At 36.1% G+C, this 16,764-nt stretch overlaps 1 protein-coding gene across 2 annotated transcripts in view; it reads left to right on the forward strand.

Moving 5' to 3' along the window:
• The window catches only part of AEBP2 (AE binding protein 2), a 72,614-nt gene that overhangs the window by 24,225 nt on the left and 31,625 nt on the right, over positions 1-16,764 (forward strand). For both annotated transcript variants that reach the window (XM_047866943.1, XM_047866944.1), the window contains 2 exons: positions 51-258; positions 7,890-7,997. In XM_047866943.1, the coding sequence (XP_047722899.1) occupies positions 51-258; positions 7,890-7,997 (316 nt within the window). The remainder of the gene's footprint in view (positions 1-50; positions 259-7,889; positions 7,998-16,764) is intronic.

Raw genomic sequence — 16,764 nt, forward strand, 5'->3', positions numbered from 1 at the left:
CATGTTAGTGAATTTCTAGGAATAACACAGCCTTTTTTCTTCTTTTGTAGCATAAGCAGTACTATAATGGATGTAGACAGCACAATTTCCAGTGGGCGTTCAACTCCAGCAATGATGAATGGACAAGGAAGCACTACTTCTTCAAGCAAAAATATTGCCTATAATTGTTGTTGGGACCAGTGCCAGGCTTGCTTCAACTCTAGTCCAGATCTGGCAGATCACATCCGTTCCATACATGTAGATGGTCAGCGAGGAGGGGTTGGTTTTGTCATTTCTTTTTTTCACTCCCTGTTTTCATTAGTTTTATTAATTTGTAATTGCTAGCTAGGCTTTTTTTTTTTTTTTTTTTTTAAGTAATTTGAGATTGTTTTTACACAGGCTTTTATTTTTTTCAATTTTTTTTCATTTATTTCCCACATAACTTGATAGGATCAAATGAACATATGTGTTGGATTTTAATTTGCTCTTAGAAGAGATTAGACTTTCTAAATACAGTGCGAAGAAATTCAGTTTTCTAAAATACAACGGTAATATTAGACTTTCTACAGGATTAGTATAAACAGTTCTGTTAAATGATGGCTTGCAGTCATTATTTGTGAATGAGAATTGATCATCTTTTCCCAGGTCTTAACAGAGCTGGCTTAGATAGGAAGTTCTGGTTAGTGAGTATTGACCTATACCTTTTTAGGAATAAATTTAATTGTGTCAGTCTATATAATTTTTATTGGATAGTGATTTAAGAGCTAAGCAAATTAGGTGAGTCAAAGTATAATGGATCAAAGTATTATAATGTTACTTACAACTTTTTTCAATTTTATCTAGGTTTGTCTTGAATAGTTAACCACACTTTAGTGCACTTTCCAGAAATTAATGTCACATTGTTAAGTACAGATAATCTTTAGGCCACATATTTCCTATCAGCTTGCCATCACTGTTGAGATCTACTGATACTAAAATGGTTTAGGATCATTATGGTTTAAGTGAGTGGGTAGCTGTTTCCAAGGTTGCATTGATAGTTAGATTGCATTGATCTTTTTCAAAACATGCAACCATATAAGCACCTCTCACGTTGTAACCAGTGGTATTTGTGCATTGAAATCTTTTAAGAAATCTTTGCCGTTGTCACAGTATGTTGTAATGTATCAGCAATTTTTTGATTACTGAAATTTGATAAGTAAATATTTGTCTTACTAGATTTGAATTTTGTGATGTCTAGGTAGACAACAGATAGTGTATTAAAGAAATTTGCCCATCATATGGTATTTTCACCGCTTAACCCAACCCAGCTCAGTGGTTAGGTTACTTTTGTAACAGTCTTTTTTCCCTGCTTACATGTATCAGATTTTTATTGTGAGCTATGTTAACCAAGTTGGTTTCCTAGTTATTATAGAGTTGTTTTTTGTGAGCCAGTGCTTGATATCATTTGGTATATATCACTAAGATAGTCTTTTGAGCCATGGCATGATGCTTTTTTAGTCACTTGATTTAGCAACTGTATATAGGATCATGAACTATGTAGAAGGTTACTGAGCTTCGTGTAGTAGGTGTGGGAAAATCTCACATTTCTAAGTCTTAGATCTTACACATTGAGGAGTTGGTACATAGCCTTATGAGAATGTTTTCAGCTCTTTAAGGATCTACAGAAGGAATCGAGGTGCAGACTGAATCTATCATGTAGTCACGGCAGCTATATTTACCTTATGTCATAGAGCAAGGCATGAAGTCTTGGTATTTCTACAATAAGTATAAACTTGTTGAAATGACCCCCCCCCCCGTGTCATTTCTCAAATACTTACTTATAAAATTACTTTATTAAAAATAGGATTCTCTGGCTAATTTTAAGCTTAATGCTGTTTTGACCACAGAAAGGAGGCCTGATCTTTGAAGGACATTAATTGCTAAACTACAAATATTAGAGAATAGAGAAAATACAGATTATTTTTACATATCAGTCATTGGCCTATAGATCAAGCTTTCAGTCTGTATACCGATGAATGAATGAAACTTTGAAAACTATGTACAACTATGTAACAGGAAATCTTGATCTGGTTTTGTGCTTAAAATAGAGTGGATGTTGGTTGGGACATCTTTTTTTTTTTTTTTTTTTTTTTATGGCCTCTTTGAAGGGAACTTTAAAAAAATAAGTGTTTTTAAGTGTAGAGTTCATTGACGTTAAGTACATTTATATTGTTGTACAACCATCATCACTGTCTATCTCCAGAATTGTTTAATATATCAAACTGACATCTGTACCCATTCAACAATAATTCCCCATTCCTCCCTTTCCTCAGCACCCCAGTTCTACTTTCTGTCTTCATGACTTTGTTCTAGGTACCTCATACACCTGGAAAACAGCTGATTTTCATAACATAATTTTTGTTTAGATTTCTTATCTCTTCTTTCTACCCCAAGTGTTAAACTGTCTTAATGGAACAGAAGCAAATGAGGAAAAAATTGGTAACTCTAGAGGACTTTATGCTTCTACTTACTAAAAGTTGACGGTTTTATTGGAGTAGTATGTTAGCAAGATCTGAATACTATATTAATTCCTGTTCTTTTTCTCATCCCACTCTAATCTTCACCCTGGGAAAACAAAACCATCATATAATAGCTTAGAAACTTCTCTCTCCCCCCATCCCCCCTTTAAGCTTTTTATATTTCCATGTCACATGGACTTTAATTATATTTGGAGGCTGAAATTGGGTAGAGTTTGGGTCTTCATTGACCTTTTCATATATCAAAGTGGGTAGATTCTTCTATTTCAAAAGTTAAGCTAACCACTTAAACACCAGATTGTGAGTGTACCTTTTTTTTTTAATTTTTAAAAAATACCTTTTTAAAAAAATATTTATTATTTTTGAGAGAGAGACAGCATGAGTGGGGGAGGGGCAGAGAGAGAGGGAGACAGAATCCGAAGCAGGCTCTAGGGTCCTAGCTGTTAGCACAGAGCCTGATGCGGGGTTCAAACTCACGAACTGCAAGATCATGACCTGAGCTGAAGTCGTATGCTTAACTGACTGAGCCACCTAGCTGCCCCAATTTTCTTTTCTTTTCTTTTCTTTTCTTTTCTTTTCTTTTCTTTTCTTTTCTTTCTTTCATGTTTATTTTTGAAAGAGAGCGTGCGTGAGTGAATATGCCTTTTAAGGAAGACTCATGAAAGTACTTTTTCCTATTTAAAACACTAAAAGAAGCAAAACATTTTTTAACTTTTTTTCATTAGGTATAATAGAATCGGGTTCTGGGGTCATACTTCTGTGCATGATTGGATTTCAAAAACTAGAATGAGGTATTTTATTAATCACATTTCAAATCCCAGTGTCCTATTCATATACACTGAAGTCTTGGTAAGCAGGAAACTTTGTCTTCTAGGATTTCTGTGGTTTAGTAACATCCTTTAGTGTTGTGTTCTTTCCGTCTTAACTATTTCTTATTAAAAAAAAAAAAAAAAAACAGATTTGCCAGAAAGAAACCTGTTTGTGTTTCTTGATGCACGAGTTATTTTACACGTGTCATTTTATTAAGTTCATTTTTGTGTATGTTCTTGGTATGTTTGAGGGCAGAGGGCCTGAAGGAGATTTTGGGGAAGGGACGATAGGGTATTATTCAAAGGCTTGAATAAGATCAGTTACCTTTATATGTTACATAAAATGACACTCAGGTTTAAATTGGAATGAGACTAGAAAGTGAAATCAATCTTAGGAGGTCACTTTGAGTTTTGATTGCCTATCTGGTAGCTCCTAAAACGTGCATGAAATTGGTCATAGATTTTGTAATAAAGGAAAAATACTTAATTCTTGTAATTTGAGTGTTCTATTAAATATTTTTGTCCTCTGTTTTATTAAATTTGTCCTCTGTTCTTTTAACAGAGAAAATTGAAAATGTTCATTTAATGTGGCTAAAAATAATAGGATATAAAATGATAGCTGTTGTTTTAGATCTTGGAAGAACAAACTGATTAGAAACAATAATTACATGTAAAAAATACTTTATTTCTCTTTTGTTCGCATTTTGTAAAAGAGTGAGCTGGGTTTTTTCTAAGTAATATTAAAGCTTGGGGTGCCTGGTAGCTCAGTCAGTTAAGCATCCGACTTTGGCTCAAGTCATGACCTCACAGTTCATGGGTTCAAGCCTCGCGTTGGGCTCTGTGCTGATAGCTTGGAGCCTAGACCCTCTTCACATTCTATGTCTCCCTTTCTCTCTGCCCCCCACCCTCAAAAATAAAATAAAACATTAAACAAAAAAAAATAAAAGTTTAAGGGATCCATAAAAATCATCCAATCCCTTCCTGACTTTAGATGGTATTATCTCTTGCTTTATACAAAATCTTTTGGTATCATTTTACTGCAGAAGGAATCTAATTCCTTAGTAAAGCCAGCCCCTTCCCCCACTCCTGCATGTAAATTATATTGCCTTCTGGCTCTATTTAGAATATATTTGGCTGATTTTAATTTACCTTACTACTAACTGAATTTTCCTTATGCATACTTAGATTCTGTCAGGTTACATTGCAATTTTTTTTTGCAGTAGATTTTACAATTGACTTACAGAAAATTTTAATGGATCATTTGCACACTTTAGTGTGAAATGTTAGTGACCAGATAAGTACAAGTATCTTTATACTGTCACACAAGCTGTCAAAGGTGTAGGCCATGAATAAATTCAGAAAAATATGTTGCTGCATTTGGTCAAAGAAATTGATGAAAGTGAAGAACACTTAACACTACTCTTGGTTCTCAGGTTTGTACCAGTCTTTTCCATTTTTGGCATTTTGGAGGAGTTGCCTTAAAGTTGACATTTTGAATGAGTGAGGATTTCTGAAGGACTTCTCAACAGAAAGCCCAAACCTGTAAAATTGAAATTTTAGACCTCTACATCTTTAGTTGGGTCATTATAAATTTGAAGATTCTTTGGTAGTCCAAAAATATTCTGATTTAATTTAGTTTAATTTAATTTAATTTAATTTAGTTTAGTTTTGTTTGAGAGAGAGCCAGGGAGGGATGGGGGTTGGGGGAGAAGGAGGGGAGAGAGCGAGAGGGGGAAAGAAAGAAAGAGAATCCAAAACAGGCTACACGCCCAGCATGGAGCCTGATGTGGGTATCCCTGAGTTGAAATCAGGGAGTCGATCGGTTAACTGACCAAGCCACACAGCCACCTCCACAAATATTCTTTTAATAACTGTGTGTTTTGATTTGATTTTTAAAGATAGTTTGGCAGAAAAATTTATTTGGTGGCAGTTATTTTGAAAAGGGGCCTCCAGTGTCTAATATAAACCCAATTTTTCTGTTAAATAGTTTAGAGTATCATCTTGCATTTTCATTGTATTTTGGAGTTAGCAAATGTGTGCTCGTAGTGTCTGATGAGAAAGGAAATAGACGCTTAAAGAAATGATTCTTCCAAGATTACAAAGCTGCAAAGTATGAAAGCTCTGTATACAATTCAGGTCATTTACTTTGTGCTATTTTTGTTACATTTAATAACCTAATATAAGTCTGTCTATTATGAGAGACTAGACTATGTACCTATGTGCCTCAGTATTCTGATTAGTATAGCTAGATCTTAATTCATTTTTTTTTTTAGAACTTAATTCATCGTAAGGTATTATAGAGGAAGCATGATAGATTTTATGCTTGAATAATTCCTTTCACATGTGGATTAGATTCCTGTGGTGTTTGGTTTTCAGAGTTAATTTTTACAATGAAGAAGTTTCTAAAAATTGATTATGAGAATGTTTTTCATATATTGTGCATCTAAAAACTCTCAGGTTTGAAGAAAGACCCTTCTGTCAGATTTTAACTCTTTATCAAAGAGTGTCCTAACATAGATTAGGGAAAGAAATTCAGCTTTTAACAGTTTTGTGATTTTTGTGGATCCATGGTGTGGAGTTTTAGTGCCTGTTTTGTCTTTGTGCAAATTTAGTGCTTCCTCTCCCCCTCTCTCCAAACCCCAAAATTATTTTCTAAATATTTCACCCCAGTATAGCTAAATATAGTTAGCTTTGGTCTCTTTACACTTATTTCCATTTCCTATAAAATTCATTAGGTTGAAGGTTATGGTTTTTCTTTGAACCTGAAGGTGTTGCTCTAATAGTGTTACTAGACATTATTTTATCTAGAGTCTGTACCATAACTACTCATCTTGAAGGCTATTATCTGGTGGAATTACAGTCTGCCATTGTCTCCATATTTGTGTTTATTTCTAGGAAAAAAAAATTGCTAGTCAGAGATTGTTGTTTCTTTCACATATAGTGGTTGGCTAATGTAAGGGGCAGTGTTTGAATATTTATCTTCTTGTTTCTTTGAGAGTAACTCAGCACAGAGGTTAAGAGTTAAGACAACAGAATTCTTCACTGTTTTAAAAATTATTACATAAATGACGGTAGATTTGTTTCCAGTTACTTTAATGCATCTCTCTTTATGTGGTATGGCTTGTGAGAGAATTTTAAATCAATCTCTGATTCCTATTTATTGCTTGAACATTTAAGACTCAGAGTTGTCAGGAAGTTGATAGATAGCAGTACTGATTATCTGCATGTGATTATTAAATATTATTGAATTAATTTCCACAACACAATTCATGTAGTTTTGAAAACATTTTTTCCTTTTTTTGGATTCATTTTAAAAAGTAGCTTTGAATTCTGGGAACTTGTGGAATCATTTTATAAACACAAACTAGGGTCAAGGATTTTAAATATGAAGGAGGAAATGTTTTGATTTCTATGTCTGTTTAATTAAAAGAAATGAGCCAGTCTATAGAGGAATCAGGATACATGATAACTCTATAAACAGTCATATCAAATAGCAATAGCAGTATTGCCTTGTTAGACCTATCTAATATAAAATGACTTTGGTTTTGAGTAAAAATTCAGTTATTTTAGACTGTTGATTTTTCTAGGCTTTAAAAAAAGTTTATTTTAAACTGTTTAATGATGCTTCATTTTTGCATGTATCTTCATTCTATTCTACATGTAGTATGTTACAGTCTTGAAAGTATGGCTCTGTTTATAATTACTCTTCCCTTAGAAAAGAACAGAGCTTATATATAAGTGGCTCTTTGAAGGCTATAACTACAGTGGATTCAGACTTCTTTTACTGGTGTTGGGAAGCAATTTTAAATGTTCAGTTTGATGGAAATACAATCAGTTAGAAACTTGATATGTCACTAGTAAGAAGATGATAAAGATTAGATTGTTAGTTGTTAGACTGGTATTTTCCAAACCCAGTCATACTCAATTACCTGAATCCAAGAATGTGGATCTGTTATGATAAACATCTTATGCCCATTGCTTTTACAACTGTATTAATTTAACATTTTGTATTAGATTTTGTTTCATAAGATAATGGGAAATAGTTTTTAAAGAATAGAACAGTATAAAAATAAGTATTAGCATGCATATGAGAATAAGGAATCTAGAGCAGAAAATTTTAACTTAGTAATTTAATTACTATACTCATTTTCTGACATTCATCTTCAGAGATTAATATTTGAGTATTTTGATTTATTTTCATTATTTCTTTATACCGTTATATTTTCCTGTTACAAATAATACATGTTAGTTCCCTCATGCAGTAAATACAAAATAATGGTGTATAGTTCTGGTTCCAAGGGTATATTGTTAATATTTTGAATTTTGCCTTCTGAGTGACACTTTTGGGATTGGCTTTTCAGTCCCCATTGAGGGAATTGGACAGCAGCCTTAAGGGGAAAGGGTTGACACTGTGCTTTTCATACTGGAAGTTCAGAAGTTTAACTATGTTAAGCATTTTGATTGACTCCTACATTAATGGCTCTTTCTGTCAGTTAAAGACTTGCAGCATGTTCATTTGAACTTACAAGGAATAAAACTCTGTTGAAATAAGTGATGAAAATTATTATGGCTCTTCTTTTAACAGGTATTTGTTTGCTTATGGAAAGGTTGTAAAGTATATAACACTCCATCAACCAGTCAGAGTTGGTTACAGAGGCATATGCTGACACACAGTGGAGACAAACCTTTTAAGGTAAGTAAGTATATGTGAGTTGTTTTTAACTTTTAGTTGATGTATTTCTTTAAAAATTTTTTTTTAAACGTTTATTTATTATTGAAGGACAGAGAGAGTCAGAGCATGAGCAGGGGAGGGGCAGAGGGAGAGGGAGACATAGAATCTGAAGCACGTTCCAGGCTCTGAGCTGTCAGCACAGAGCCCGACATGGGGCTCGAACTCACAAACTGCGAGTTCATAACCTGAGCCGAAGTCAGACACTTAACCGACTGAGCCACCCAGGTGCCCCTGGTTGATATATTTCTTAATGGGCATATTTTTGCCCTTCTAGCAATGTTTAAAAATATTTCTGTAGATACATGGAATTTAAAAAAGCGATGGAGGTAAAGATAATTTAATCCAATTTGTAAAATTTGGAGAACAGAAAAAAGTCACTGTGGAGGGTGGATTGAGAATAGCTAATGGGCAGACCTGTTTGAATGCATGTCTTTAAAATTGGTGGCTTTTAATACCTTGTGATGTGTGTTTTCACTGCTATAGGTTTCAGCCTTTTTATTAGCAAACAACACTGATTATTAATAATTCCAAAAAGTGAAATTGTACAACGTTAAGGGAATTGATTGCTTTCACCCAGGTTTGAGGTCATGGTACTGAGTTTAGTTGTAAATTACTGTGTCAAGTAGATGTATTCTGAAAAATTGTATGAAGAACCAGTTCTGTAAAAACCGTTTTTCCATTTATCTTCATTAAAAATTAAACAAAATATTTTGGTTTGTAATTATGGAAAGCATATACCATAGAGGTTAAAAGTTTGTGTTTAGAAAACTTTAATAGTTGTTAAACCCATAATTTACTGGTATGTAAATACCGTGCCAGAAACTTCCCTTGGGTTTCATTAGACAAGGAGGTAATTCTTATGGAGCTGCTTTTTAAAAAATTAGTTTATTTTGAAAAGACAATCTTTAACAAGTTAAAAAAAATTTTTTTTTAATTTTTAATGTTTAATTTTGAGAGAGAGAGAGAGAGAGACAGTGCCAACAGGGGAGGGGCAGAGAGAGGAGACACAGAATCAGAAGCAGGCTTCAGGCTTTAAGCTGTCAGCACAGACCCCAATGCGAGGCTCAAACTCAGGCACCATGAGATTATGAGCTGAGCTAATGTCAGACTCTCAACAAACTGGGCCACCAGGCGCCCCAAGTTAAAAAAATTTTTAAGGAAATTATTTATGTAGAGAAATCTTGCTCCCTTTTCTTCTTTCCTTCTTCCTCTTCCTCAAATATGTAACCACTGTTACTAGTTTCTAGTGAATTCTAGTATTTCTTTATGAACCAATATATGTAGTTTCATTCTTCTTTCTTACACAAAATCCAGTAAACTATATACTGTCTGTACTTTATTTCTAACTATTTTTTTTAAATGTTTGTTTGTTTGTTGGTTGGTTGGTTGGTTGGTTGGTTGATTGATTTTGAGAGAGAGTGAGAGAGAGCGTGCACAAGCAGGGGAGGGTCAGACAGAGAATCCCAAGCAGTCTCTACACTGTCAGTGCAGAGCTGTATGCAGGGCTCAAACTCAGGAACCGCGAGATCATGACCTGAGCCGAAATTAAGTCGGATGCTTAACCGACTGAGCTACCCAGATACCCCTGTAATTTTTTTTTTTTTAATGATTTTATTTTTAAGTAATCTCCATACCCAGTGTGGGACTCAAACTCAAATCTCTGAAATCAGAAGTCACATGCTCTACTGACTGTGCCAGCCAGGCACCCCATATACCTTATTATTTTTTTCTTTAATCAACCTTTTATTTTAGAGCAGTTTTAGATACACAGTAATATTACAAGGATTATAAAGTTCCCTTATACCCTATGCCAAGTTTCTCCCACTGTTAACCTCTTTTTTGCATGTATGTGTACCTTGCTTTTTAAACTTACTCTATTCTAGAGATCTTTCTATATTTGCTCCTAGAGAGTATTCTTTCAGTTTATTTAACCAAATTTGTATAGACACTTGGGTTATTTCTAGTCTTTGGCTATTATAAATAGTGCTGCAGTGATAAATCTTGGAACATACGTGTCATTTTGTACATGTGTAAATATATATGGAGGAAGAATTCCCCGAAGTGACATGAGTGGGTGGATCAAAGGCTATATAAGCATTGATGATTTTGATAAATCTTGCCAAATTGCCCTCCTTAGGGTTTGTGTCCTCATCATCATTGTTAGAACGTTTGCCTTCTCAGTAGCTGTGCTAAGATGAGAAGGTGGTCTCAAACTTTTGGATTTTTGCCAATCTAATAGATTAGAAATTCCATCGTTGTGTAGGTTTTTTTCTTGTTTTCATCCTAATGTAGTTTTAATTTGCTTCTCTTTCATTATGAGGAAGTTTGGGTATCCTTTTTTTCTTTTTCTTTTTCTTTTTTTAATGTTTATTTTTGAGAGAAACAGAGGATGAAGAGGATAGTGGCAAAGAGAGAGGGTGACACAGAATGCGAAGCAGGCTCCAGGCTCTGAGCTGTCAGCACAGAGCCCGATATGGGGCTCGAACCCACTAGCTGTGAGATCATGACCTGAGACGAAGTCAGATGCTTAACCGACTGAGTCACCCAGGCGCCCCTGATTATCTATTCTTATGTTTAACTATTCGGGTTTATTTTTCTTTCTTTTTAATTTTGTCTATTTACTTTAAAAATTTTTTTTTAATTTTTATTAAGCAAGCTCTGTGCCCAGCATGGGGCTTGAACTCATGATACTGAGGTCAAGAGTCTAATGCTCTACTGACTGAGGCAGCCAGGAGCCTCTCTTTATTCTTTTTTAAATAAATGATCTCATTGACCTTTCTGTTGGCATGTGGGTCTTATAACTTTAACACCCTAGTCTTTCTTGGGGTCTTACTATAGATCCTACCCCTGGTATGTTCTGGAAGTGTATGATCTGGGACAGTTTTTAAACTTCCCATTAAGATGTAGCTAGTAAGAATAGTTACCTCATAGACCCATACAGTATGTATCCAATAAACATAAGAGATTATTGTTGTTAAAGTGAAAGAATCATTTACTTTTTTGCTGTATTTCTATATGTTTTTCTTTAAGGCAGCAATTCTCCTGGTTGATTGTGATGTGCAGATTGATTTCAAAGCCTGTCAAATGCTTTTTTTCTCCCAGATCCTCCTTTTAGAAACTGTAGAAGATTCCCATTGGAGAGGGGCAATGAAGTTGTCTTTAAAAGATAAAAGTTGGGGCGCCTGGGTGGCTCAGTCAGTTAAGTGTCTGACTTTGGCTCAGGTCATGATCTTGCTTTTCGTGAGGTCAGGCCCCACCTCAGGCTCTGTGCTGACAGCTCAGAGCCTGGAGCTTGCTTCAGACTCTGTGTCTCTTTCTCTCTCTACCCCTCCCACCACGTATACTTTTCTGTCTCTCCCTCAAAATAAATAAACAAACAAAAAAAGACAGAAGTTTAGGAGTATGAATTAGTGAGGCATTGTTCTATAAGTCATAGGAATCATTTAAATTCAGAAAGCATTTATTGATATCTATAGTACATGGCAGTGTGCTAGGCATTTTGGAAGCAAGGTAAATAAGATCTAAATTTAAGTAATGAAATGTTTTATGTGTTTTAATAGTGACGTATGAAAGGTTCTATGGAAACTTAGATTAGGTATCAATTAAATACTATAATAGGGACTGTGGAGGAATAGTAGAAGGTAAGTGGGAGTCAGCTATAGAAAGAGGGTCATGAGGTGATGATGTTTGAGGTGAGTCTCTTTTTTTTTTAAAGTTTTTACTTATAATGTATAATAAAGTGTCTTAGGTATACTTAAGTGTTCAACAGTGTAAAGATATGTTTCATATGTGTGCATGTACCTGTGATGTATGCACCTGTGTCACCACCACCCTGATGAAAAATATTTTTTAGTAAAATAGAATTTCTTTAATGACCCTTTCCAATCTATTCTTCTCCTGTCCTCTGTTTTTCCCTGCAGGCCATATTATGATTTTCCAGTCTATTCTGTCCTCTGTTATTCTCCTCAGGCCATATTAGATTTCTGTCATCTGGTTTAGTTCTGGCTGTACCAGTTTATTTATTTACATTTTAAATAGTTATTTATTTTTGAGAGAGAGAGGGAGGTGGAGAATCCCAAGCAGGTGCTACACTGCCAGTGAGGAGCCTGACACAGGACTTGATCCCATGAACCATGAAATCACGACCTGAGCCAAGATCAAGAGAAGGATGTTCAACCGACTGAGCTACACAGGCACCCCAGAATAGGGCATTTTTAGCTTTGGAAATGACAAACTCTTCTCCAAATTGGTCATATTATTTACATTTCCACCAGCAGTGACTTAGAGTTTTTAGTTGCTCTATCTTATATTATCAAATGTCTTTTAATTTTAGCCATTCTGGTGGATATATAAGTGGTATCTCATTTTTGCTTTCATTTTTATTTCCCCAGTGAATAATGATGAGCACATTTTCATGTGCTTATGGCTATTTGAATTTCCTGTTTTGGGGAAGTGCCTATTTGAACCCATAAACCATGAGATCATGACCTCAGCCAAAGTCAGATGGCTTAAGTGACTGAGCCACCCAGGTGCCCCTATTGTATAAATTTTTATATATTTTGGATATAAGTTCTTTGTCAGTTATATGCACATCCCTTCTGTGTTTGGTTTCCTAATGGGATCTTTTGAAAAAGTTTTAAATTTCAACGAAATCTAATTTATCAGCTTTTTTTTTTTTTCAATATATGAAATTTATTGTCAAATTGGTTTCCATACAACACCCAGTGCTCATCCCAACGGGTGCCCTCCTCAATACCCATCACCTACCCTCCCCTCCCTCCCACCCCCCATAAACCCTCAGTTTGCTCTGTTTTTAAGAGTCTCTTATGCTTTGGCTCTCTTCCACTCTAACCTCTTTTTTTTTTTTTTTTCCTTCCCCTCCCCCATGGGTTTCTGTTAAGTTTCTCAGGATCACATAAGAGTGAAACCATATGGTATCTGTCTTTCTCTGTATGGCTTATTTCACTTAGCATCACACTCTCCAGTTCCATCCACGTTGCTACAAAGGGCCATATTTCATTCTTTCTCATTGCCACGTAGTACTCCATTGTGTATATAAACCACAATTTCTTTATCCATTCATCGGTTGATGGACATTTAGGCTCTTTCCATAATTTGGCTACTGTTGAGAGTGCTGCTATGAACATTGGGGTACAAGTGCCCCTATGCATCAGTACTTCTGTATCCCTTGGGTAAATTCTAGCAGTGCTATTGCTGGGTCATAGGGTAGGTCTATGTTTAATTTTTTGAGGAACCTCCACACTGTTTTCCAGAGTGGCTGCACCAATTTGCATTCCCACCAACAGTGCAAGAGGGTTCCCGTTTCTCCATATCCTCTCCAGCATCTATAGTCTCCTGATTTGTTCATTTTGGCCACTCTGACTGGCATGAGGTGATATCTGAGTGTGGTTTTGATTTGTATTTCCCTGATGAGGAGCGACGTTGAGCATCTTTTCATGTGCCTGTTGGCCATCCAGATGTCTTCTTTAGAGAAGTGTCTATTCATGTTTTCTGCCCATTTCTTCACTGGGTTATTTGTTTTTCGGGTGTGGAGTTTGGTGAGCTCTTTATAGATTTTGGATACTAGCCCTTTGTCCGATAAGTCATTTGCGAATATCTTTTCCCATTCCGTTGGTTGCCTTTTAGTTTTGTTGGTTGTTTCCTTTGCTGTGCAGAAGCTTTTTATCTTCATAAGGTCCCAGTAGTTCATTTTGCTTTTAATTCCCCTGACTTTGGGGATGTGTCAAGTAAGAGATTGCTACGGCTGAGGTCAGAGAGGTCTTTTCCTGCTTTCTCCTCTAGGGTTTTGATGGTTTCGTGTCTCACATTCAGGTCCTTTATCCATTTTGAGTTTATTTTTGTGAATGGTGTGAGAAAGTGGTCTAGTTTCAACCTTCTGCATGTTGCTGTCCAGTTCTCCCAGCACCATTTGTTAAAGAGACTTTTTTCCATTGGATATTCTTTCCTGCTTTGTCAAAGATTAGTTGGCCATATGTTTGTGGGTCTAGTTCTGGGTTTCTATTCTATTCCATTGGTCTATGTGTCTGTTTTTGTGCCAAATCCATGCTGTCTTGATGATGACAGCTTTGTAGTAGAGGCTAAAGTCTGGGATTGTGATGCCTCCTGCTTTGGTCTTCTTCTTCAAAATTCCTTTGGCTATTCGGGGCCTTTTGTGGTTCCATATGAATTTTAGGATTGCTTGTTCTAGTTTCGAGAAGAATGCTGGTGCAATTTTGATTGGGATTGCATTGAATGTGTAGATAGCTTTGGGTAGTATTGACATTTTGACAGTATTTATTCTTCCAACCCATGAGCACGGAATGTTTTTGCATTTCTTTGTATCTTCTTCAATTTCCTTCATAAGCTTTCTATAGTTTTCAGCATATAGATCTTTTACATCTTTGGCTAGATTTATTCCTAGGTATTTTATGCTTCTTGGTGCAATTGTGAATGGGATCAGTTTTTTTATTTGTCTTTCTGTTGCTTCATTATTAGTGTATAAGAATGCAACTGATTTCTGTACGTTGATTTTGTATCCTGCAACTTTGCTAAATTCCTGTATCAGTTCTAGCAGACTTCTGGTGGAGTCTATCGGATTTTCCATGTATAATATCATCTGCAAAAGTGAAAGCTTGACTTCATCTTTGCCAATTTTGATGCCTTTGATTTCCTTTTGTTGTCTGATTGCTGATGCTAGAACTTGCAACACTATGTTAAACAACAGCGGTGAGAGTGGACATCCCTGTCGTGTTCCTGATCTCAGGGAAAAAGCTCTCAGTTTTTCCCCGTTGAGGATGATGTTAGCTGTGGGCTTTTCATAAATGGCTTTTATGATGTTTAAGTATGTTCCTTCTATCCCGACTTTCTCGAGGGTTTTTATTAAGAAAGGTTGCTAAGGGGCGCCTGGGTAGCGCAGTCAGTTAAGCGTCCGACTTCAGCCAGGTCATGATCTCGCGGTCCGTGAGTTCGAGCCCCGCGTCAGGCTCTGGGCTGATGGCTCAGAGCCTGGAGCCTGTTTCCGATTCTGTGTCTCCCTCTCTCTCTGCCCCTCCCCCGTTCATGCTCTGTCTCTCTCTGTCCCAAAAATAAAAAAAAAAATTAAAAAAATTAAAAAAAAAAAAAAAAGAAAGGTTGCTAAATTTTGTCAAAGGCCTTTCTGCATCGATTGACAGGATTATATGGTTCTTATCTTTTCTTTTACTAATGTGATGTATCACGTTGATTGATTTGCGAATGTTGAACCAGCCCTGCATCCCAGAAATGAATCCCACTTGATCATGGTGAATAATTCTTTTTATATGCTGTTGAATTTGATTTGCTAGTATCTTATTGAGAATTTTTGCATCCATATTCATCAGGGATATTGGCCTGTAGTTCTCTAGCTTTTATTTTTTATAGTTAGTGCCTTTTGTATTGTTTAAAAATTTTTGCCTACCTTTAGTGTGTGAAGATGAGGAGGCTCTTACAGAAAAGCTAAGTTTTATTTTATGGTTATAGGAAGATCATGTCAGGTATATATTTAAATAAATTTTCATTCTGTAAAGTTAACCCAAGTGTACAATTTAGTATTTTTTTTTAGTGTATTCATAGTGTTCTGCAACCATCACCACTACTTAATTATAGATGGAAGTGCCTTTGGGAGAAAGAAAAGGAAACATAAAAGAATGAGTGGACTATTTAGGGAGTAGTATGTTTTATATATAGAGATGGTACTTTATTGTGGGAATTTGAAATATTAAAACATTTTTTTTAAAGTTTATTTATTTTGGGGGGAGAGGGAGAGCACAAATAGGGGAGGGGCTAGAGAGAGAGGGAGACACAGAATTCGAAGCAGGCTTCAGGCTCTGAGCTGTCAGCACAGAGCCCAACATGGGGCTCGAACCCACGAACCGTGAGATCATGACCTGAGCCAAAGTTGGACAATCAACTGACTGAGCCACCCAGGTGCCCCTTAAAAAGTTTTTTTGAAGTTTAAATTATTTGTTTTGAAAGAGTGAGAATCCCAAGCAGGCTCCACCCTGTCAGTGCAGAGCTTGACATGGGGCTTGATCTCGTGAATCATGAGATCATGACCTAAGCTGATATCAAGAATTGGATGCCTTGATCCCATGGTTTGTGAGTTTGAGCCCCACAACCCCCACATCGGGCTCCCTGCTGTCAGCGTGGAGCCCTCTTTGGAGGGCTTTGGAAATGGAATATGTCTCCTTTGGAATATGTCTCCTCTCTGCCCTTCACCTGCTTGTGTGTGTGTGTTCTCTCTCTCTCTCTCTCTCTCTCTCTCTCTCTCTCTCAAAAATAAACAAACAAAAAAAGAGTTGGATGCTTAACCAAGTGAGCCACCCAGGCACCCCTGAAATATTTTCAGACCTAGTTCTGTAGACTGGTGAGCCTGGACTATCTAGAAATTAAATGTATAAGCAATTGGTTTCATAAGTTTTTCATATTGGGATGCCTGGGTGGCTCAATCAATTGAGTGTCCGACTTTGGCTCAGGTCATGATCTTGTGGCTTGTGGGTTCAAGCCCCATGTCAGGTTCTGTGCTGACAGCTCAGAGCTTGGAGCTGCTTCAGATTTTGTATCTCAATCTCTCTTTTCCCCTCCTCCATTTGTGCTCTGTCTCTCTCTGTCTCTGTCTCTCTCTCTGTCTCTCTGTCTCAAAAGTAAACAAACATTAGAAAAAAGTTTTTCATATTGAATGTTTGAGTATTGTATAATGAATAAGATGAAG

The sequence above is a fragment of the Prionailurus viverrinus genome, chromosome B4 (assembly GCF_022837055.1).
Source record: "Prionailurus viverrinus isolate Anna chromosome B4, UM_Priviv_1.0, whole genome shotgun sequence".
Classification (NCBI taxonomy): Eukaryota; Metazoa; Chordata; class Mammalia; order Carnivora; family Felidae; genus Prionailurus; species Prionailurus viverrinus.